This window comes from Protopterus annectens, chromosome 9.part0 (assembly GCF_019279795.1).
Source record: "Protopterus annectens isolate FY-2018-M chromosome 9.part0, PAN1.0, whole genome shotgun sequence".
Lineage (NCBI taxonomy): Eukaryota > Metazoa > Chordata > Ceratodontiformes > Protopteridae > Protopterus > Protopterus annectens.
The window spans coordinates 678029691-678052985 of record NC_056743.1 but is presented as its reverse complement, the minus strand read 5'-3'; the positions used below and the strand labels follow the sequence as shown (position 1 = coordinate 678052985).

Sequence of the window (23295 nt, the reverse complement as noted above, 5' to 3'; positions counted from 1 at the left end):
TTTTCTAGCTGTTTCTTCATCCCATTTCATCTTTCTAGCTATTACTTCATCCCATTTCATATCCTGTACCTTTAAACTTCTTATTCTTTCTTTTACTTCTATCCATGTATCATCTTTATGTTCCACTGGATCTTCATCGATACTTCTCCGAAATGTATCTATTTTTTCTTTTTTTGGCAGTCTTTCAATTCCATTTACCTTATTTCCCACTTCTCTATAAAACCTTTTTGGGTCATCAATAAAGTCCTTATTTTGCACTTTTCTTTTATATTTATCTTCGTATCATGTAAGCTTTTCCACCTGTGCTGAAATTTTTAGTTTCTTTGCAATATCGCATGTTAGATCCTGGTCTGTTCTAATATTGTGCATCTATCTTTTTTAGTATTTTTGTTGATCTATTCCATCTTCTATAGTCCTCTAACAGTGACACTTGTCTTAATTGCTTTATAATTTTCTCTCTTCGATAGTTCCATGATGGTATTCGATTTCTCCCCTTCCTTTTCCCTCGCTAACCTGTGTTCTTGTGGTAGAACTTTATCTGTTATTAATTTAGCTGCACAGTAATATATCCTTTTTACTTATGTTATATCACATGGATCTCTAAGAACAGTCCATGTTACTGCGTTCATTTGTTTTATCAGACTTCTGACTTTTTGGGTTTTATTAACCTTCTGCAGTTTATTTCTTTCATCGATTTTGATATATCTGTCCATGTCTGTTAAGTCCAGCAATTCTTCTCTTAGCTCATTTTCTTCCAAACTGAGAGCACATCCCTTGTTTTCCAGTTCCTGCGGGCATTCTGTAGAAGGTTCTATAGCATCTTCCGGTGACACAGTCTCCTCAGTTTCATCCTGTGCCATCCGTTGCCATATCATATGGGAACTCACTGGTCTATCACTCCTCAACATTGATTGTATCAGCATCCCCACAGTTTCCTGTTCCTTCCATTGCTGTCTAGCTCCAAGTGAACATTTATACTCGTTTCCTGTAGAAGGCTGCAAATTATCTTCATATGGCACCCGACCCATTGCTAAATCCTTCACTTTGCAGGTACTCTATAACATCAGTTTCTATTTCTTTAATTTCTCCATTACTAATCTCCATTTGCACTTTTCCTCTTTGTCTTCTCATTTTTTTGTATTGTAAAGTTTTCCTTGTCTGGATTCCTTTGCCTGTATTTCTCTTCAAATATATTTGTTGCTGCTCTTTTTGTATTAGTTAGTTTTGCTTTCTCCTTTGCATAAATATTACACCATATTAAATCTCTCTTTCCCATGTCCATATTCCTTCTTCATATGTTTTCTGATCTTCCTGTTTTTCCCTGCTTTGGGGACTTGCTCCATCCTGCTTTGATGTAACCTGGGTTAGATCTTCTACATGAAATCCTTCACTTTGCAACTCTATTTTTTTTAACTTCTACTTTACTGATCTTGTTTGCTACGTTCCATCTTTGTGATATTATTTTTTTATTGTGAAATTTTCCATAGCCGGATGCCTTTGCCTGTATTTCTCTTCAAATGTTTTTGAGGCTGCCTTCTTTACATTGATTAATTTGACTTTCTCTTTGCATAGATATTACATCATATCAAATCTCTTTCTTTCCCATGTCCATATTTCTTTTTTATACTTTTCAAATGTCTCTTGGTTTTGTTTATATTTTTGCACTTTTTTCAAACAGATCGGGGTTCTTGAGCTATATACTGTTTTTCACAAATCTGTTGTATTAATGAACACATTTTCATTTGAAGCTTCTGACAGTTTTTCTTGTGGAAGTATTTTTCTTTCCTCTAATTTCTCTCTTAATCATTTTGTATATCTTGTGTCTGGAAATTCTGGGTTTTTTGCATAATAGTAACAATACATAATTTCTTTCTTGTGATTTTTGTGGACTGCTGCTTCCTTCTACAATAGAGGGGCCATCTTGCCCTGTTCCTGGCCTAGCCCCATTGTAGGAATGTTTCTGTATTTTGAGGATTCTAGACTGTCATGATTTCCAGTCCTGGCACCAGTGCACCTACCAGGATTGGGCACTTTTTTATCCTGGGTCTTGTGCACCCAACTATCTTTTTTAGTTTTTGACCTACTTCTGTCCATGATATATGCTGTATGAATACAGTATATATGTCAGTATCGCCTTGGTGAGATTTTATAAAAACAGGATCCATCTCGTGAAGTTAATCACCAAAACTTGAGGATGAATTCAATTTCAGCACTACTACTCTCCTTTGCTTGCTGAATTTTTATCTCTCCATTCGGACCCCTGACAATGTAATTAACACATTGATAGGGTAGGAACCCCAATTTGTGTTCAAGAATAAAAGATCTGATGTTAAGTTGTCAATCTCGCCTTCATTCTTGCTGGATGGGTTTGGAGCCGATCCTCGGCTCCGACTCGCACTCTAAAAGCTCGAGAGTTGGTTACCAGCTCGAGGCTCCCCATATCCCACAATGCTAGGTAGTAAGTACCCAGATCTCGTTTGCCGCTTCAGCTGATGAGGTTGGTTTGCCAGTTCTTGGTAAGTGACTTTTAAACTTGTGTAATTTAGCCACTAAAATTTAATAATATTCACTTTTCTTCATTTTAGTTTAGAGAAATTTTATCCCCTTTTCTGACTAAAATTCCCGTTTTCCTTCCTCTTCTTTAGGTTCTTCCCTCCTACAGGCCTTTTCTGTTAGGGTGTGTGTGTATTATTTTAAAATCCTAGTTAGTGGTTTTATTATAATTTAACTTGACAGGGTGTAATTGGGACTGTGTGTGTGTACTGTTTACACCTGTTTAACCATGTCTAAAGAGCAAAGGTCTCAGGCTTCAAGAAGTGTGATGCGTGCTGTCAGAAAATGTCTCTGACAGACGGTCACACTTCTTGTGTCTACTGTCTGGGACCTTTGCACCTGCAGGACTCCTGTGCTGTGTGCCATGGCTTTAGCCCCAGGGTCCTGCAGGAAAGAAAAATAAATTGATATTAAGAGGTCTCTTAAGCCAGAGGATTCCCTATCTGTTTCAACAGGGAAGTCTTCCAAGGCCCAGGCTTCTGTATCTAGGTCTCGGCTCCGACTCGCCGAGTCGAGACCTCGGCTGGAGCCGATCCTGTCTTCAATCTTGGCACCGGCTATCTGCCGATACTACTATGTCGGCTCCGACTGGCTCCGACCACCATGTCTCAGTCCACAGTTATGTCTGTATAGGCTCCGGCTGGAGCCGAGGTAGTAGAGTTCCGTGTCGGCTCCGACCAGACCTTCGGCTCCAATGGTTCCTTCGAGGAAGAGGTCCAGGTCACCATCTCTTGGCTCCGTTCATTCGGCTCCAGGATCTCTCCTGCTGTCTGAGCGGAGCCAAAGATCCGATCATCTAGGTCATCGAGGCTGTCAGATCATGACCTTCAGAGGGTAGTGAGTCGACTTCTTAAATCCGAGGCACTGGCCCAGATGCTTCAGAGCCCGACTCATCAGTCGATGCCTATTAGCCCACCATCAACATATTCCTCCTTCGACTCTCTTGAGCTTGGAGCTGGAGTCTCGGAACCGAGACTGTGATGGCTGAGGGCCGATACAATTGTGCACTTCGCCATCTACTCTTATCTCCTCTTGAGACCTTCCTTGGAAGAATCTCGGCGGGACTTCCTGGTCTCCTCCGAGGGGTGAGTGGCATCGGACCCTTGTCCGACCCCCTTCCCTCGGTGCCTCGCCTGGTGAGTTCGGCTCCGACATCTGCCTCGGAGCCATCACTGTCGGTGCCGAGGGGTTTCTTCGAGCGGGACCTCTGGCTCTGCCTGACAGGGGTGCATTCGAGGTCATGAAGAGTGTGTTAGAGCCATTGGCTCTAGCCAGCAGTCGGCTCCTTAGCTCCTCCCTCTACAGTGCCTCAGGTTAAGTCGACTCACTCCCTCATCCCGGACCGCAGAGAGCCAGCTCCTCAGGTTTCCCCCTGGGATTTCATCCTCTTCCGAGGATTCTCCTGATTTGGCAGAAGAGCCCCTCGGAAGAGGAAGTGTAAGAGGAAACACATTGACTCACCTGAGTCCATCACTTCAGACACAGACTTAGATGATTCTGAAGGTTCCCCGATCCCCTTCTGAAGATGTCTCATTTGCAGACATTCTAGAACTCCTGAAACAGAGGGAAATTGTCCAGCCCTCAATCCCTCTGAGGATGAGTCTGTGTATCTTGAGGCGTTTGGATCTCGGCCCTCCACCTCCTGGGTGTCTCCCTTGACCCCCTCATGCAGGTGGTTGCTAAGAAGGCATGGATGGCTCCTGATTCAGTGGACCCCACTCCCAGGAGACCCTCCAAATTCATAACAGCACCAGCAGACAAACAGTTCTTAACAAAGGAGTTTCTGTGGATGCTATGGTGGTAGCTGCTGCCACTAAGAAGGAGCTAGCTGATCCTTCAGTACCTGTCCATCCACCTAACAAGGAATCTAGGTCCATGGACAGGTATGGAAGCGGATGTTCTCGCCAGCGACATTTACCATGCGTTAAGCTGAACTAACTGTGCCATTTTACAAGACTTCAAAGGGACTTGATCAAGGAAGCGAGTGAAATGTTAAAGGACCCTACAGCTGCGGGCTCAAGATAAGATGAACACGCAGCTGGCTACCCTTAACTCCATAACCAACTCCTCCATGCCTTCTTTCTTATGCAGCTGATGGAGCGAGCAGAGCCGCAGGGACAGGTGTGGCTCTTACGTAGGCATGCCTGGATGCGGCTCTGTAATTTTGCAGACCCTTTAAGGCGTCTTTCACTAACTTCCCTTTGATGGATCAGCTTTGTTTGGTCCTCAAGTGAAAGAAACCTTGACTAGGTGCGAACTGATGGCAAGACTCTTTCTGCCGTGGGGTCCGTTTTTCCACTCCTTCTAGACCTTACCCCAAAGGCCAGAAGGTGGAAAGATGTGGTTCCGTAAACAATCTCAAGGGACGCCTGACGACAAGGTCAGTTTACCCCAGAGGCAGAGGGGAATAACAATGGTAGACGCCGCCTCTAGGGGCAGGGGGTCCACAGAACCAGGGCAATCGAGAGCCTTCCTGACAAGCCCTTTCAGCATCCCTGAGATGTTGCCCGACTGCCCATCCTTGGAGGCAGTCAGGGAAGATTGTCACTGTACCTAAAATCCAGGCTATCTGTGACTCAATACAAATAGGTACAGTCCATCATATCCGAGGGCTATTCTATTCCTTTCGAGGAAAGTCCTTTCCAAATCAGTCAAAAATTCCCTTCCAGATGTTCCACCGGTCAAAGGGATCTAGCAGGTTTGGAAGATTTCAAAACTGCTTGCAAAAGAGCAATTCAGCCAGTTCCAGCAGACCAGCAAGGATCCGGAATCTACTCAAGGTTCTTTTTAGTTCCAAAGAAAACAGGGACTGGAGACCAATTTTGGATCTCAGTGTCTTGAACAAGTCAGTCAAGAAAACAAGATTTCGGATGGTCACGCTCAATCCATCCTTCCCTTCTTGGGCAAAGGAAACTGGATGTGCTCTATAGACCTTCAGGATGCGTACTATCACATAAAATGAACAGACGCTCCAGAAGATTCCTCCGCTTCAGGCTGGGAACCAGTCATTTTCAGTTCAGGGCCCTGCCCTTTGGTCTCACCACTGCCCCAGAGTGTTTACCAAATGCATGGCAGTGGTAGCTTCTCACCTGAGACGACAAGGATTCCAGGTGTTTCCATATTTGGACGACTGGCTCCTCACAGCTCCCACCAAGCATCTCCTTCTGATGGCCAGAGATTATACTTTTCTCTGCACTCAAAAGCTGGGTATTTCAATAAATTGAAAAGTCTGTTTTGTCGCCTGCCAGTCTATTACCTTCATAGGCGCAAATCTAGATACAGTAAACATGTCTGCAAGACTAACACATCAGAGAATAACAGACATTCACAAACTGGTATCATCCTTTTCAACAACAACAGAATCAAAGCCAGGTTAGTTATGAAAGTGTTGGGGATTATGGCAGCGGCCATACCTCTGCTTCCATTAGCCAGATTCCACATGCGGATCCTTCAATGGATGTTGTTACTCAATGGTCATACCAGCAACTTCCAATGTCTCACACCATTATGATCACAAATTTGCAAAAATCATCTCATGTGGTGGATGTCTTCCCTCAGCTCTTGTTGGGAAGACCCTTTGTTCCACCCCCTCCGGTTGCTACTCTGACAACGGATGCCTCCCTGATCGGGTGGGGGGGGGCATTATCAGGGCAGGATGGTCCAGGGCACATGGCAACCAAACGAATGCCACTTGCACATAAATGTTCTAGAGATGAGAGCAGTGCTTTTAGCGTTGCAAGCCCTTCAAGACTCTCTTCCCTTGGGAACGATTGCAATCCAAACAGACAATATGTCTGTAGTGTGGTACATCAACAAACAAGGCGGAACCAGGTCCTACCCCCTGTGTCGAGAAGCACTCAGACTGTGGCAATGGGCGATTTCTTCTCAGCGGTTTCTGATAGCAACGCACATCCCTGGAAAGTCCAATCAAATTGCGGACAAGTTGAGCAGAGCCATACTCATGCCTCACGAGTGGTCTCTGAAAGACTCTGTAGTGAGAGAAATTTTTCTCAAGTGGGGTCAGCCTTGCTGCGATCTTTTTGCTACTCCCCAAAACAGCAAGTGCAGAGAATATTTCACTCTATTCCCTTTACCAGGCCAACCCAGCAGAGACGCTCTAGTCCAAGTTTGGCCCCAGGGACTTCTGTATGCATTTCCTCCCTTCCCACTGATCTCTCAAGTGATACAGAAAGCTATCGCTCAGAAGGCCTCATTGATCCTCATTGCTCCTTACTGGCCTCGACAAATGTGGTTCCCCTTTCTACATCGTCACCTTTTGGAGCGACCGTGGAATCTGGACCCAGTTCCAGATCTTTTGATCCATCAGTCGGGTCAGTTTCATCGCTCCTCCCTCTCTGAACCTCACTGCTTGGTTCCTCCAGTTCCAACCTTAGCCAGGCTTCCTCAATTATCTCACTCTGTTAGAGATATTCTGATAGCTTCCCATAAATCTTCCACTAGAAGATTTATTTGAGCAATTGGAAACGCTTCACATATTGGGCTCAAGGAAAGGACATAGATCCTTTCACTGCTTCCATCCAATTAGTCCTTGATTTTCTAGCTGAACTCTTCCATGCAGGTTCATCTCCTCTACACTTAAAGTTCAATTGGCAGCTATTTCTAACTTTCATGTGGGTATTTCTGAATCTGCCTTAATGTCCCACAGGCTTTGTAGAGCCTTTTTGAAAGGAGTTTTTCTTCTCAGACCTCCTATAAGAAATCCTCCTTCTCCTTGGGACCTAAATTTAGTTCTTGCTTCTTTGATTCTTCCCCTTCGAACCTGCAGTCTCCTGTTCTTTAAAATTATTATCATGGAAGACTCTCTTTCTGGTAGCTATTACATCAGCTAGAAGAGTTTCAGAGCTTCAAGCACTCAGCTGTCATCCTCCTTATCTTTTGTTTCCACAAAGACAGAGTATCCTTGAGAACTAACCTGTCCTTTTTGCCTAAGGTGGTCTCGAACAATCTAAATCAAAGCATTGATCTACCTGTCTTTTTCCAGAATACTCCAATAGGTCTGAACAAAATTACACTGCCTGGATGTTCACCGCCAATTGAGGTACTATTTGGATAGAACAAAACAGTTCAGGAAATCTGATCAGCTGTTTGTCTCCTATGCTGAAAGCAGAAAGGGACTTTCAGTTTCAAAGGTATCATTATCCAGATGGCTAACATCTTTGATTTCCCTTGTATATGAAATTAGACATCAAAAGCTGCCTGATAAACCTAAGGCTCATTCCACCAGAGCTTTGGCTACTTCTTTAGCCTTCCAAGACAGACTGCCTATTGACACCATTTGTGCAGCAGCCACTTGGGCTACTCCTCACACTTTCATTTCTCATTATAAGTTGGATTTAGCTTCTAGGCATAGAGCTAACTTTGGTTCCACTGTTCTCAGGAATCTGTTCCATTAGGCCACCCAGGACAGAGGTGCTAGGGACGGTCCCATCCAGCAAGAATGAAGGCGAGATAGACAACTTAACATATAGAAGTTATGTTCTTACCATAACGTTCCATGTTAGTTGTCTTCTCTCGCCTTCTTCTTGGCCCACCCTCCTTCCCCTGGCCTGGACAGACCTAGAGGAGTTGTGATTGTGACCTCTCTTTCTACCACCTCTTTCTTAGACATATGCTATTATGCATATTTCCTGGTTCAGGATGTAGGTCACCCTTCTTTCTTCCTGTTGTTAGAGGTGGACTCTGTTTTACAGTTATACTGTTACTATTATAAGCTGGGGTTAGCTTACAAACGAGATCTGAGGTAACTCTCGCCTAGCATTGTGGGATATAAGGGGCTGCCTCGAGCTGGAACCAACTCTCGAGCTTTTAGAGTGAGTGCCGAGGTCGGCTCCGAACCCATCCAGCAACAAGAAGGCGAGAAGAAGACAACTAACATGGAACGTTATGGTAAGAACATAACTTCTATTTAAATGCATGTTGTGTTATGGTCCAAAGTTAGAGTGCCCAGTAGATGTAATACAGGGCACAGTTGGGTGTGGCAAATATAATTTTTGCCATCTTATTGATACCAATAATTAATTTAAGCATCCAGTTACTAAGAGGATGTGTATGTTTAGAGTAACTGCTCTCAGGCTAAGAATGTTGTATATTTGGTGAGGTGTGCCACATGTTTTCATTTTTATGTTGGCAAAACAAATGGAATGCTTTATGAGAGGATTAGAGAACATATGAGGTGTATTAGACAAGGTGATATTAGTAATCCCTTAGCCAAACACATAGGCGATGCAGGTGAGCAACATAATTTCTTGTTTCAAGTTATTGAGGAAGTTTTTGAGGGGAATAGATTAGGGGACACTTCTAATCGGACTGAATGTAGGGAACTATCGTGGATTTTATGACTCCAGGCTCACAAGAGATTTGGTCTTAATGGTAAAATTTCCATTAAGCCAGCCCTTAGAGCTAGAGGGGATACGTAGGAAATATAGTACAATGTTTCTCCATAGCAATTAGGATTTAGTATTTGCTCTATATTCCATTATGTGTTATGACTTTTATGAATGTATGTGAGTCCACAATTATCATTTTAGAGGTGTTTCAGATCTTATCTTCATTAATGTGATCTAGTGAAGTTTAAGTATTTTGTATTGATTTATATTAGCTTTTTCTGTTAAATTTGTTTTGTATTTGTTACTTACGTAACTGATTGGAATTTGGTGCACTCTCACACTTTGAGCTGTCTGTATCATGGTATTCTTGATTGTGGTTTCTTTGTGATGATATATTACTGTTTGTAGTTTTTTGTGTGTTTTTCTTTTCTAGTTGGTATTCTGGGTCAATGTTCTCTGACCCAGAGGTTTTGGAGGCTTGCTGCTTATTATGCTTTAATCTTGCTCTTTTGTGTGATGGATGTTTTACTAGTGTGATTTTTCATTATTTTTTTTATCTGCACATGATTAGTTTATTGTTTGCTATGAAGATGTTCACCAATGACATCCAGAAGTCGTTTTTCCACCAATAGGGAAAGGAGTGATTAATTGGCTACTATTAGTGACATTTGCTGCTATTCTTATGGAAGAGTGCATTTCTTTGACTCTGTCTTTGATGGCTAATGGCTTTTGGATATTGTACATACATGTAACTGCATTGGCTTTGCCCCAGTTTGATCGAGCGAGATCTGATAGCCAGACATATAATATTTTTGGTTTGAGTTTTTAGTCTGTATTAGGGCAATTGTGATGGTCACTATTGATTGGTTGTTTATTGGCTGCCTTTTGTCTTTTGCCATCTCCCCATTGGCCGTTGTTTGCCATGGAAATTGTAGGTATTTGTGAGTCAACTGAACACACTTTTTTGAGAAAAATGAGGGTATATTTTAGTATGGTTAATTTCTGTATATGGTTCATTTTTACCCTAGTCTGATAGGGTGTTGGTGAGGAGCTTATAGATCCATTGGTAAGTGTACCATACTTTGATAGGATGTTTGGTATGGCCTTACCAATGGGAAATCAACCGTTATGATTGCCCCTATTGGTTGTTATATATATTAAACACTGCTCATTGGTTACATTAGCCAGAGAGGGTATCTACAGTATGATTTTGTGTTGCCAAACATATGATCTTAGCACAAACCTGGGAAAATGTTAAGCATGTGTTACTAATATTTTGTCTTTTAGATGAGCAATGTATTAAAATAAGCATGTTATTTTTAATGAAAGTCATTTGATCATTTTAGTTAATATTTGCTTTGCTGTTTAATTCAGATAGGTCAGGCCAATCAGAATAATGCTTTTAGAGTGTTTTTGATAGGTAGTTCATACTTTACTATTTATTCCGATTGGTCAAAATGTTGCATTGTTTTATTATTGGTTAGGAAGGTTAGCTTGGATAGTTAGTTATGCTAAGTTAATGTTTATGGATTAATTGTTTGCTGCTTTTGATTGGAAAATTGGATCATTTTTACTATATATTCATTGTGCTTGGCAGTATTTATTGAATGGTCTGAAGAAGCAACCTTGTGTTGTGAAAGTGCTTTCCTGTGTTTTTAATGTTTTTTAAGTTTTCAGTCTCTTCACAGTGTGGTGGTGGATGTTATTGGAGCTCTATGGTATGTAGTCTTCGATATGTGGCCGACCTCAGATCTGAGCCAGATTTGATAACCCACAAGTTGAACCAGATGGGAGGAGACAAACACAGACCTGTTATTAGATAGCAAAACAAAGTTCTCAGCCTAACAAGAGTCAGGGTACCAAAATGAAATGTTAGATGGATAATGTTTCCAAACCAAATGAAAGTGATTCCTTTCTCAAAAAGGATAAGTCTCCTGCTAAAGAATGACTTTGGCAAGACTTGGCATCCCCATCCCTTCCTCCTGTCCCTCTTCCTCTTTCCCCCTGTCCCAGGCTTTTGCTCAACCCAGCTGCCTGGTGACAAATGGTCTTAAAAATGGATGCTTGATAATAATTCAGAGAGAATATTATTGGCAGTGTATAGAAAATCTTCCCACCTTTAAGGGAATCCCCCTACACATGCCAGTCCAGACACGTCTGATCTCTCCCATACTCCTTCACAAGTTTCAAGCAGGGGTTATAGAACCAGTCCTTTGCCACAAAAAGGAAAAGGATTTTACTCCACGATCTTTTTGCTACTCAAAAAGAAACTTGTGGAGACCAGTATTAGATTTGTTTTATCTAAATACTTTTCTGAAAGTACCCAAATTCAAAATGTTCACCCTGAAGAAAGTCCTACCTCTTCTTCTGGACCACTGTATCATGGTGATTTTAGATCAAAAAGATGCTTAGCACCTGGGCTTCAAGTTAAACCTACAATAGTCCTGTCTCACAACCTCTCAGTGAATTGTCTTCCTGGAGTGTATTATAGAAAAAAATGTCCTTTCTGCCAGAAGACTAAGTCCTGACTTATCAGAATATTTTCAGGGATTTCTTTCTCCAATGAGATGCCTCTGCAAGAACATTTCTCAACATTCTACGCCCTGTGGCGTCTGTTACCCTCATGATGTCATTGGCTAGACTCCATATGAGACAGATTCAGTAGTAATTAAATTGTTGATCCAAAGCACCTGCATCACTTAGTCATGTGGTACCTGAACAGACAAATGGGCACAAGGTCATACCCTCTTTGCCGGTTGGCAGTGATGGCCTGGAAGTGGAACTGAGCTTTACTGCATTTTTAGACACTTCAGGCCTTATACATCCCGTCAGAGCAAAAGTAGGGGCAAATAAACTGTGCAGATCTTGGACAGACTCATGAGTGGAAATTCATGACACAGGTCTTCCTGGATTTGGTCCAGATGTGGGAAACCCTTCAAATAGTTTGCTTTCTTTTCAAAACAGTTGAAAAAATTATTTTCAAGACTTATTCTTTCAGCCATGTTTAGAGCACATAAGCATTCTTTCAGCCATGTTTAGAGCACATAAGCATTCCTGTTCCTTTATGCATTTCCATCCTTTCCTCCAATAAGTAGGTACTTCTGAAGAGTTACTAGAGATCGTACCTCGTTTTGGTCCAGGCAAAGTTGGTTCTCCCTTTTAATGGAATTGGCCAAGAGCAATTATCACAGGCTTCTTCACAGTCTGGATTAATTGCTGCTGACAGCCTGCATGATTCTATATTGATACTTTTTAGGAACTTTTTCCAAAAGAATGTGTAGCAGGTATTAAAGGGCACAAGAAAACTTCTAACTAGAAAGTTTTATGTTTACAAGTGGAAGAGATTTTCTAGGTGGTGCCTAACCAATATCAGAGTGCCTGGTGTGGTGTCTATCTGGTTTTGAAACATCTGTGTGAGCTACTCAACAATGTATTATGTAATGCATCTGTGGTGTATATTGCGGCCTTCTCTACTTGTTTGCCCATGTATCTTCCATTTTTGGCTTTTGTGGCTAAACAGTTTATGAAAGGAGTATTAACACCTAAAGTCCCCTTGAAAGCAAATTCCTCCTTTGGATCTAAACTTTGCTCTTGAAAATTTGACCATCTCCTTTTGAACCTGCCTTTCAGGCTTATTTGAAGTTCATCACTTGGAAAACTGTTTTGTTTATTGCTGCAAGGCAAGTCTGTGAGATGCAAGCTATCATGGTGGGCCAACCTTGTCTGATTCACTGTAAGGACAGGTTTGTTTTACACACTAATCCTTTCATGCCCAAACCTAAGAGAAGGTTCTGCATACCTTGTATGTGCACAGGCAGCTCAGGTACTACCTTGACAGAAGTAAGCCCTTCAGGTAAGGTGGACATCTGTCTGTTTTCTGTTGTGGGGCTAAGAAAGGTCAATCAATCTCTATGCAAATGATTGCTTGTTTGTTGTCCTCTGCTATTGTGTTTCGTAAATGTATTCTGGGCTAGGTTAAGGACATTTCACCACAGTCTTTATCCTCTTCGGTGGCCTTTTGGAAAGGAGTGGATTCTAGAAGCATTGTAGAGGCAGCAACTTGGTCCTCTGTTCATACCTTTACAAAGCGCTACAAACTGGATTCTTTGTCAAGTTCCAGAGAAGGCTTTGCATGGACCATTCTCTAGGAGCTCCTGGATCCTTATCCTTCCTCCTCCTTGGTAGGGTAAGCTTTCAGAATCTACCCCATATACACTAAGGCAGAGTGCATGATTAACATAGTACAGTAGTGTAAGCTCTGCTTACCTAAATAGTAGATGTCTGAATTTTGCTCTTCCTCAGTGGCATCACCCACCCACCATACCCTTATTTTGTATGTAGTTTGATGGTATCCAACCTTGTTGTGCTTGTTGGTTGGCTTTGGTTATTTGTGTTCGTGTTTGGTTGTGAATTGGTTGGTTTCAGGCAGTTCTTGCTTCTGGTTCTCCATGGTTCTTCCTACTTGGCACTAAAAGCATAAGTAACTGAGTTTCTGTTACAGAGTTTAGGCTTCACCTGATTGGAGGGATTTGGCCAATCCTTGTCACAGAGTCAGAAGTGGGATTCTGAGCTCTGGAAAGCTGCTGGTGTGGGTTTGTGCAGGTACGCCACTGAGACGGTGTGAAATGTAAACATCTACTGTTGCAGATATGTAGGACTTTTGGAACTGTACTTCATACTGTATCTCTTGTGCATTTTACTCAGTGTTCAGACTTCTCATGAGTAATTGTTTGCACCTGCCGACTTTTTGTCTCAACGTAAAATCAATTTGTAATGAAAAAAGCTAGTAACTTTGCAGATGTATGAATTCAGAAACTGCATCATGAGTTACAATAGAATAATAAGATGAACATATCTGCAGTAGTAGGTGTCCGCAATAAACAAATATCTGCAATAGAAGAAAACATAAATCTTTCTTTTTGGAACCAAGTTAAGGACAGACTAGCATGTCTTAGTATTGAATATGGGCACTTTGTCCCCCATGGCCACTTTGACTGTCCAGTTAATGAATTATGTCCCTTTTACAAACACAAATGCAACATATGTCACCGTTGACAGAGACTTCTGAAAAAGATATCTGCATAATGTTTCATGTAGTAAATGTGACAGTGTGTTATGGTTAATGGTCTATAAGATTTTGCAAGGTTGCTTGCCTCTACTTCTTAAGAATAATTACTGCCTGGAGTGTGATTGTTTGAAATAAGATCAAACTTTTTCACTAACACTATCCTACAACATAAAAATGCTGGTTATCTCTCCTCAGCTACTTTCCTAGACCTTTCTAAAGCCTTCGACATGGTACCATATAAACAACTCATCTCTCTTCTCAATAACCTATCCTTCTCTCAATCAGTCACCAACTGGTTTCAAAGTTACCTGTCTGACTGCCAACAATCTGTTGTATGGCATGACCTATCCCCCCAACTTACCTGTCTCCATAAGGGTTCCCCAATGGTCCATCCTTGGACCTCTACTCTTCTCTATTTTTACCAATAATGTAGCCTCTGACACCATACATGGCACACCCATACAATACGCAGATGACTCAACCATCATCTGCACAGCCCACTCCCTACCCGAACTGCAAAAAGTCACACAGTATTGATTTTCCTCTGAAACTTGGTTATCCCATGCCCATTTAATACTCAACCCAAACAAAACTAAATTACTAATCTACCAAACTTACCCAAGACACATCTCACTTTAATGTCACAGCAAAAGACAACACCACTATCCATCCCACAGAACACACCAAGTTGCTAGGAGTGGAAATAGACAACAGACTGAACTTTGATATTCCCATATCCATGACCATTAAAAAAGTGCACAAAAAACTAGGAGCATTGTATAGAAATCAGCAACTACTTACTAAGGCTGCAAAGATTTCAGTAGCATATTCTCACCTTATCTCCACCCTACTTTATGCCTCTCCGATATATACTAGCGTAAGACAATGCTACCTAAATAAGCTCGAAACCTGTTACAACAAAATCACCAAATTCACCACAGGGTCTTCCTACCATAGTCACCATTGTCTCTCACTGTCAGAACTAGGCTGGCTAGAGCTCCCTCACCTCCTTCAATGGTACCAACTTACACTCGCCCACAAACTAGTAAACCATCCACTAGAAGCCCCATCCCTCCAGAATCTACTCCAACCCTATCTTACCACAAGACCACTAAGATCCAGCAACAAAAGCATCCTACAGGTCACAAGACCCAATAACTCTGCTGGAGAAGCATTATTCTCCCGCGCTATAGCCAAATTATGGAACTCCCTCCCACCCTCAATTACCTCTGCAACTTCTGCCACCCATTTCAAATCTTTACTAAAAGCACACGTAAATAACATGCTGGATATGCCCTTGCAACCCCCCCCCATATCACCCACTCCACCCACAACTACCTCTCTCTCTGCACCCTACTTAATTACCTTATTTCTAGCTAGCTTGGGTGCTCATAAATCTAGCTACCTACCATATAGTAAGAACTTCTTGTAGCTACAAGTGTAACCGTCTTGTTATGGACCACAAAAACAAATTGATTCACTTGTCCAGTAAAGAATTTTGTTATATATCTGTAACTATGTTCAACATCTGTCACTATGTTTTAATCTTGCATTAAGTTCTACAGCTGTTTTAAAACTATGTTTTATCTTGTGTTATGTCCTACAGCCAGTTCAATGTCTATAATTTTTAAATGCAATTTCCCTCAAACTGTATGTCAGTAACACTAAATGTGGAGCTTTTCTACCCAGGCCTCCGCTGAAAATGGACCTGTGTCCAGTCGGACTCTCCCGGTCAACAAATGTAAATAAATTAATTTCTTGGCACTGAACTGCAACAATAATAGTTAAAGATGTGTAGCATATAACATGAGAAAGTAAAATGTTATATTGCACATGATCTGATGATGATGAGCTAAAATTTTCCAACCTTAATCTAATCTTTCACATTCATGCATATGTATGGTATTACTTTTTTGTGCCCTTTCTCAGCACTTGAATATCAAGTATTCTCCCCAGACTCCCATTGAGCATTGGCCCTTTGGCCCAGTCATTCTTAATTTTGGAGTCTATGCTAGGATTGAAGCTGTCATTTACTGAGGCTTGGGATATTTGCTGAATCTGTAATCCCCTCTGCATAAACAGTAGGTGTTCATATTGAAGCATATGCAGTGAAGCATGGTGCAGAACTGCTGCTCACTTGCAAGCTGCATAAGCCTGCAGATGCCCATGCCTCCACAGAATAGGCAATCGTGCAAATATCTAATACACACCATAACATGTAAAATAAATCAAAACACCAAAACAACCATCACAACCTCAGCCAAATAGACTTGATAAATTTATTCTACAGACTTAGTGTTTCGGCAATAATGCCATCAAAGAGTAAAGCAATATAAAAAAGTCAATACAGTAAATAGTCAAAAGAATTAAACAATAAAACAATTAACACACAAAATTACTTAATCATTTACTAACAATTACATTCCTTATTCAAGTTTAATGGCTCCAAAGTAACTATACTTTAAGATAAATAATGTATGCCTGTACAACAGTTTATCCTTAATTTTAGCACATTCCCCTTACATTTAAACTAACCTTTTCTAAAATACAACCTTTTAAGCAATTCCTAAATAAAAACCTAGGTTCAGGATCTATAACAGTACTAACAGCTTTATCTGATGTCAAAATTCCCCATTTAACCAAAAGTGAAAGATAATGGTGGCAGTAGGACCCTCAAGGTACCTTTATACTGTTCATCTGACGTAAATATGTACATGGATATTGTTAGGAAGAATTGGGGAATATATAATAACAAAGGTTATATAAATTCTATTCATCTGCTACCTGTAACACCAAGCACGTGGTGCATCTTGCTAATTGCTTAGAATGTTAGAAATTCTATGTTGGTAAAACTGACCGACCATTAAAAGAACGGGTCAGGAAGCATATTTACCACATGCAAAGGAGGGATAGGGTTAGTGCACTTTCTAAGCATCTCTGTGACACTAATGATGAACATAGTTTTATGTTTCTTGTTATAGGGAGAGTATATGAAAATATTAGGGGTGGGGATGTGTGTAATGAAACTGAGACTTTAGAAGCTAAATGGATAGCGAGACTCAAAGCAGACAGTGGACATGATCTGAATAACTATGTCCCCCTAAAGCCTATCCTAAAGAAAAGACCTCTTTTTAGATGATTTTTAAAAGTTTATAGTATAATATTTATTTGAAGACTGATATTACTAATGTGTATTTTTTTAATTTGATTTTAATTTGTGTTAATACAACCATATAACTTTAAAAGGACAGATCATGTGACTTTTAGTAACATGTGATCAGTAAGATATGGTATATATAGTGAATTAAAAAGTTTGTTAATAGCATCTGATGAAGTGGGATACAAGCTTAAGAAAGCGATTGTGATTTTTTTTTTGTGTGACATTTCTCTGCATTAAATACTTTGTAAAACTGGAATTCACAGCCTCGTCCTGGTACTTCTTGGTTTTGTATGCCTTTGGAATTATATTGTTTTTTGGACTTGGAAGCCTACATCTGGTGGTAGCCATTTTGTTAATATTATCAGTTGGTTTATCCAAAAATCCATAAGATGCAGTTTTCTCGCAAACGAAAAAGTTCACATTTCAAAGTATGTAAGCACGGCAATACCATAGGTATAAGTTTCAAACCTAAATTCAAAACTGACAAACCAACTTCTAAAAAGTCTATGGCAGACAGGTTTAAAATTGAAGAATATACCACAGGCTGATATTTGACTATTTAATGTATTGACTTTTTGGCATTGTTTTACTGTTTGAAGGCATTGTTGCTGAGGCACCAAGTCTGTAGAGTAGAATAAATTTATCAAGTTTATTTGGCTGAGTTCATGGTGGTTGTTTTGGAATCATGCAAATAGCTATCTGATGACGCAGTGATCGTGCTGTGCATCCTAATCCCCCCGCCAAAGAAATGAGTGGGCTTAACACCTTCATTCCTCTCCCTCTAGCAACTATTTGAGCAGCTAGCTGACCTCTGGTTGCTTGGATTGTAGTCAGGACTTGATCCCTTTAAATCGGCTGAGCTGGCCGTTTATCGTATTATTTGTGCTACTTAGTAAAGCTAGATTCTGAATACTGCGTCATTTTTTTTGATCACTCATGTCCATCTACGACTGCCAAAGTTCAGCTCCAGTGCAAGTGAGCTGAGCATTCATTGTTGACAAATGTTTGTTTATTCTGCGGAGAAAAAGTCTGAGCTAGGAATGTTAAAGTTCCCTCGGTGCTCTTTTATATTGATGACTGAAGTTAATTAAGAAGTGTTTGTACCTTTAATGTTAAAGACTGTTTGACTTCCCTATTTTTTTTTTAAACTTTGCCAGTATCAGGGAAAGCGTGCAAAGCTTTTGGCATGTGATGGGAATGAAATTGATTCAGTATTCGTGGATAGAAGGATGGCATCTGAGAGGGGTAGGAAACTGGTAAGTCGTTTACCTCATTTATTTAAAGTCCATTGTTGTCCGTGATCTATTTTATTCTTTCTTTCTTAGCCTACTAGTTTTCTTTTAAGTATGCTCACAGTTCTGTAGTATGTGTATTGCTTGCAGTGTTTTTCTTGCTGGAATAACTTGATACTGCAAAATGGGCATTTCCTGAACAAAACAAATTAATTTAAAGTATGGAAAGAACTAGTTCATTGCTGTATAGATAAACTGTGGGAAGGCTTCTGCACCTCTATATGAGTTTTGATTTATTAGCATAAACATCAAGTTAAGAGTCCATTTTTTTTTATGCCTCAAGTTAATTCAGAAGTGTTTGTGCCTTTTATGTTAAACTGTGTATATTGAATGCATAGAAGGATCTGGTATGATACCATGATCCTAATGGTATGTTATGAATAGATTAAAACTTATGTAGATGTGTTATAGTAGTTTGCAGGGGAACGTAAAAATGTTTTTATTTTTATAGTAGTTTGCAGGAGAACGTAAAAACGTTTTTCTTTGACTTAAATGTGAATAAATGCCTTTTGAGGACACATTGGCTTGAATTATTAGAACTGAATGCAGTGAATGTAAGTTTGTACCTGCCAGTCAGACTGGTTGTGTCCTCAACAGTGTTTTACATAATTCTGTATTTCTCTCACGTGTTGTTCCTCTTATATAAGGAACCACATCTTTTTCTTTACTGTTAATAATTTGTTGAAATTCTTACTGTGGCTGCTAAGTCAGTAATGCTTTGCTTTACCATTGCAGGTAGTTTGCTGTGAAGGAAATGCTGGTTTCTATGAAGTTGGCTGCATGTCAACACCCCTTGAAGGTAATTTTCTTGTTCAAAAAGTTGTACTTCGTGGTTGACTACTAGTATTACTTTTTAATATTTTAGAAACATGTTTAGTAGCATAAAAAGTATTTGTATAATTTATGTTGTGTTGAAATTGTAGGGCCATGTTGTCCGCAAATGAGCCTGAGAACCATACAAAGTATTGCACACGTGATCATTTAGCTTAGCATCAGTCTTAATGTGGAGATTTCACTTCTTCATGAAATTGTTTCTTTACCATCTGTGATATAGTATAAAGTGGTTCATGGGGCAATGCCTTAAAGGGCATATAAAGTATTGCCTCAGGAAAAGTGTTACAGCATATAGTCCAGTAGTGGTAGATGTTGCTGCTGTATTCTCATGCAGACTTCAGTTATGGTCACAGGAACGTATATCTTACCTCAATAATCATATCTGTTCCTGCATGCAAAAGTCTAACATATTATAAATGCAAAAAAAAAATTCTAAGCTTGTTTCCTGCCTTTCCTGTAGATAGTCTAGTCCAGATACAGATTTGCTGCATCCAGGGCTGTTTGTAAACTCCTGAACCTCCCCGAAGCCTTTCTGTGTTGGAGGGGAGCATTCTAGCTTATCAGTGGGAGTGGTAAGCACTAAGTAACCTATCTACCACAAGAGGAGTGGTTTCTGGCCCAGAAATTGTAGTTCATTGGCCATTTGGGCAGTTTTTCCATCACTCTCACCTTTCTGGTTTAAAAGCCCACGATTGCACTTGTTTCCCACCTTTTCTGTAACTAATCTAGTCCAGATACAGATTTACTGTATCCAGGACTGTTTGTAAGCTCCTTGAGTGGTGCCAGAGTCTGCTGTTCAATTTGTCCCTTAGATCTACTAGTTCTCTCCTCTGCTGCATTTATACTAGCTGATTAGTCTAGCACTTTACCAGACTTTTTGTAGCAATTATTGTAGCACACAAAAGTGGTACCAGCACTAAACGTTCTACAAGGAAAGAGATCTAGTACTTATTATTAATGCACACCCCTCCAGGCATGTCTAAAGGTCAGTTCCCTGTGCTTTCCCCTATTAACCTGGTGAACAGGGGCATTCTGAGGCAATGTACCAACTGCCTCATGTACACCAAAAATCCTCTCCTCTTACCTCCCAACACTCAGACTTGAGAGAGATGCACTTCGCTCAGACTTGAGAGAGATGCACTTGTATATCCAAATTGGAAGCCACGCACTCTCCAGCCAAGACCGGAATGGCTGATCAAGACACGAAGGTCAACCCTTGCACCACACTACATGGAACACATAGCCCTCCAGAACACACACCAGCACTGCCTTCACATAAAAACACAAACCACTCACCCACCTTTGCAGAGGCGCTCAATTAAAATCTACCCAAGCAGCAGAGTCCTCCAAGGCAGAAACTCACTCGACCAACACAACACTAATTATGAGACACATAACTCTCCTAAACAGTGTGCCACTCAACCAACTCCCCTAAGGCAAAACAGCATGCCCAACACACTAGTCATAGGTGACTCAATAGTGAATCACACTGATGTCCCACTCACTAGGTTGAATAAGGAGAAAGTGGCTGTCAAGTGCCAGGATCCATCATATAATGCACGCACTCAGGTCCCTCAACAGGTACAAATATGACTCTGTCATTGTACATGTGGGTGTGAATGATCCGAGACGCATCTCCCTGGACTACATGAAGAACAGGGAGGAGCTCTCAGATTATGTAGCCCAGGTGGGTATGACCCTAGCCCAGAGCAACATCCTACCAGCACCCAGAATGGTACCACAGTATAAGCAGAAAATGATTGATTTCAACAATTGGCTAAGTTTTTGGTGTCATTCTAAAGGGATCCAGTATCTGTCTACCTGGGATGACATGATTGACAGACCTCGATGCTTTGCCAGAGATAGCCTGCATCTGTCACCCCTGGGCTTCCGGATACTGGCCAAGGCTCTTGCCACCCCCTGTAGTGCCTTTTTAGGTGGTGTTCCAAAGACCAAATTACCACCTTAACTGCTACAAACAAATGCAATCTGAGGGTCATGCTGCTCAGCACTAGAAGTCTAAATCTTAAAATGCACTTGCACGAAGCACTCCTTAAACTGGAGAACATCGACATTTGTGCTATAACAGAGACCTGGTTCAAGGCCGCAGAAAGCATCCCTGCACTACCAGGCTATAACTCATTCCACACCTTTCAGCCCCAGAACGTGGAACGAAGCACCAAAGGCAATGGTGTTTCTGTATTCATACAGGAGGCGTACACCTCTAGACTGGTAGCCCAACATAACGCATCAGAGATACTTCAGGTGCAGCTAATATTGGGTAAGACAGCAATTCTGTAAGACAGTGATTCAGGTCGTAGCATGCTATAGGTCCCCAACCATATCCCAAGACTCGCACTCCACGTTCCTAAGCACACTGGATAATATTAGGGTCCAACATAACACTCTCTTACTAGGCGACTTCAACTACTCCTCCATTAACTGGGAAAACTACTCGTGTATCAATACACTTGCCCTAACATTTCCTGGAGTTCATTAATTTCAGTGCCCTGGACCAGCTCATTCTTACCCCCACTAGAGGTAGCAAATTCCTTGACCTGGTCATTACTAACATGGACGAACTTTGGTGTACACCAGTAGTCAAATCCTCCCTGGTTAGATCTGACCACAAACTAATCACCTTGAGAATCCACAGCTCCCCCCCCCCCCCCCCCGCAAAGGTAACCACCATGAAAAACTTCTCCAAAGCTAACTTTCAGCTCCTAAAAACAGAGGTGGCTAACTTCATGGTACCCATGCAAATGGAGAATATTTGTATGACTGCCGAATCATACACCAATGCATTGTATGAACACGTACACAAATGCATGGATCTCGCCATACCCAATAGAACCAAGATGCTGTCCTTCAAGAAAAGAAAGCTAATCTGGTGGTCCCCTGCCATAAACAAACTCCACAACAGAAGGAGGAAACTGATGCAGAATAAGGTGAAGTCCCAAGACTGGAAAAACTCCCTTATCAGCCTCAACAAAAAGTTGAGAATCCCTCATCAAATCCTCTAAAGCTAGCTAGGAAAACAGAATTGCAGCAGATAGTAAAGACAACAACAAGGCTTTCTATAGTTATGTAAAGAATCTCCACAGCAATACCCAGATTTGCTCTGAGCTACTGTACAATGGTACCTCCTATACTGAGCCAACAGATATTACCAGTATACTGGCCGACAGATTCAGTGCCAACTTTACCCCTCTCTCCACCCCAAAGGGACCAATCACAGTGCCACTAGATTGCCAGGCACCCAGTATTACTGCTGCACAGGTTAAAACATGACTGTCCAAGGCCAAGAATACAGCTTCTATGGGACCTGACAATATCCCTGGCTGTATTCTACATGAACTACAGAGTGAACTGGCATCTCACCTGTGTGCCCTGTTCAATCACAGCCTCACCTCAGGCTTTGTCCCTTCCAAATGGCGCACTGCTACAGTCATCCCAATCCACAAAGGAGGACTGACTACAGATCCTGGGAACTATCGCCCCATTAGCCTGATGAGCCTGATGTGCAAAGCTATGGAACGCATCATCATGGACCTAGTAAACAAGAATATAGGAAATCTCCAAACTCTGGATCCCACATTGTTTGGTTTTGTGAAGGGTAGATCATACCTGCTCAACTTGGTCGACTTCAGTCACCAGAGCTGTGGATGAAGGCAAGGTGGTTCATACAGCCTACCTTGATCTGGCCAAGGCTTTTGATACCATTCCTCACTCAAGAATCATAGAAAAACTCACTAAGCTTGGCATCAACCCCTATATCACTAGGTGGATTGCAAAATGGCTCACAGATAGAACCCACAGTGTGAAAGTAGCTGATTCCAAGTCAGACTGCCGATTAGTCACAGGTGGAGTCCCACAGGGTTCGGTTCTAGGTCTTCTCCTGTTTGGTATCTACTTCTCTGAAGTCCAGGCCAACACAAAGGGACTCTGGCTGACAAAGTTCGCAGACGATTGCATGTTGGGAGCTATTATTAACTTTAGATCCACAAAACCACGCAAGTGAGGCCAAGTGCAGAACCAGTG

General features: G+C 41.3%; 1 protein-coding gene across 1 annotated transcript in view; it reads left to right on the top strand.

Annotated features, from left to right (window-relative positions):
• ABHD16A (abhydrolase domain containing 16A, phospholipase) overlaps window positions 1-23295 on the top strand; it is a 527648-nt gene that overhangs the window by 210355 nt on the left and 293998 nt on the right. Inside the window, exons 9-10 of the mRNA XM_044083280.1 lie at window positions 18286-18384; window positions 19156-19219. Coding sequence (XP_043939215.1) covers window positions 18286-18384; window positions 19156-19219 — 163 coding nt within the window. The remainder of the gene's footprint in view (window positions 1-18285; window positions 18385-19155; window positions 19220-23295) is intronic.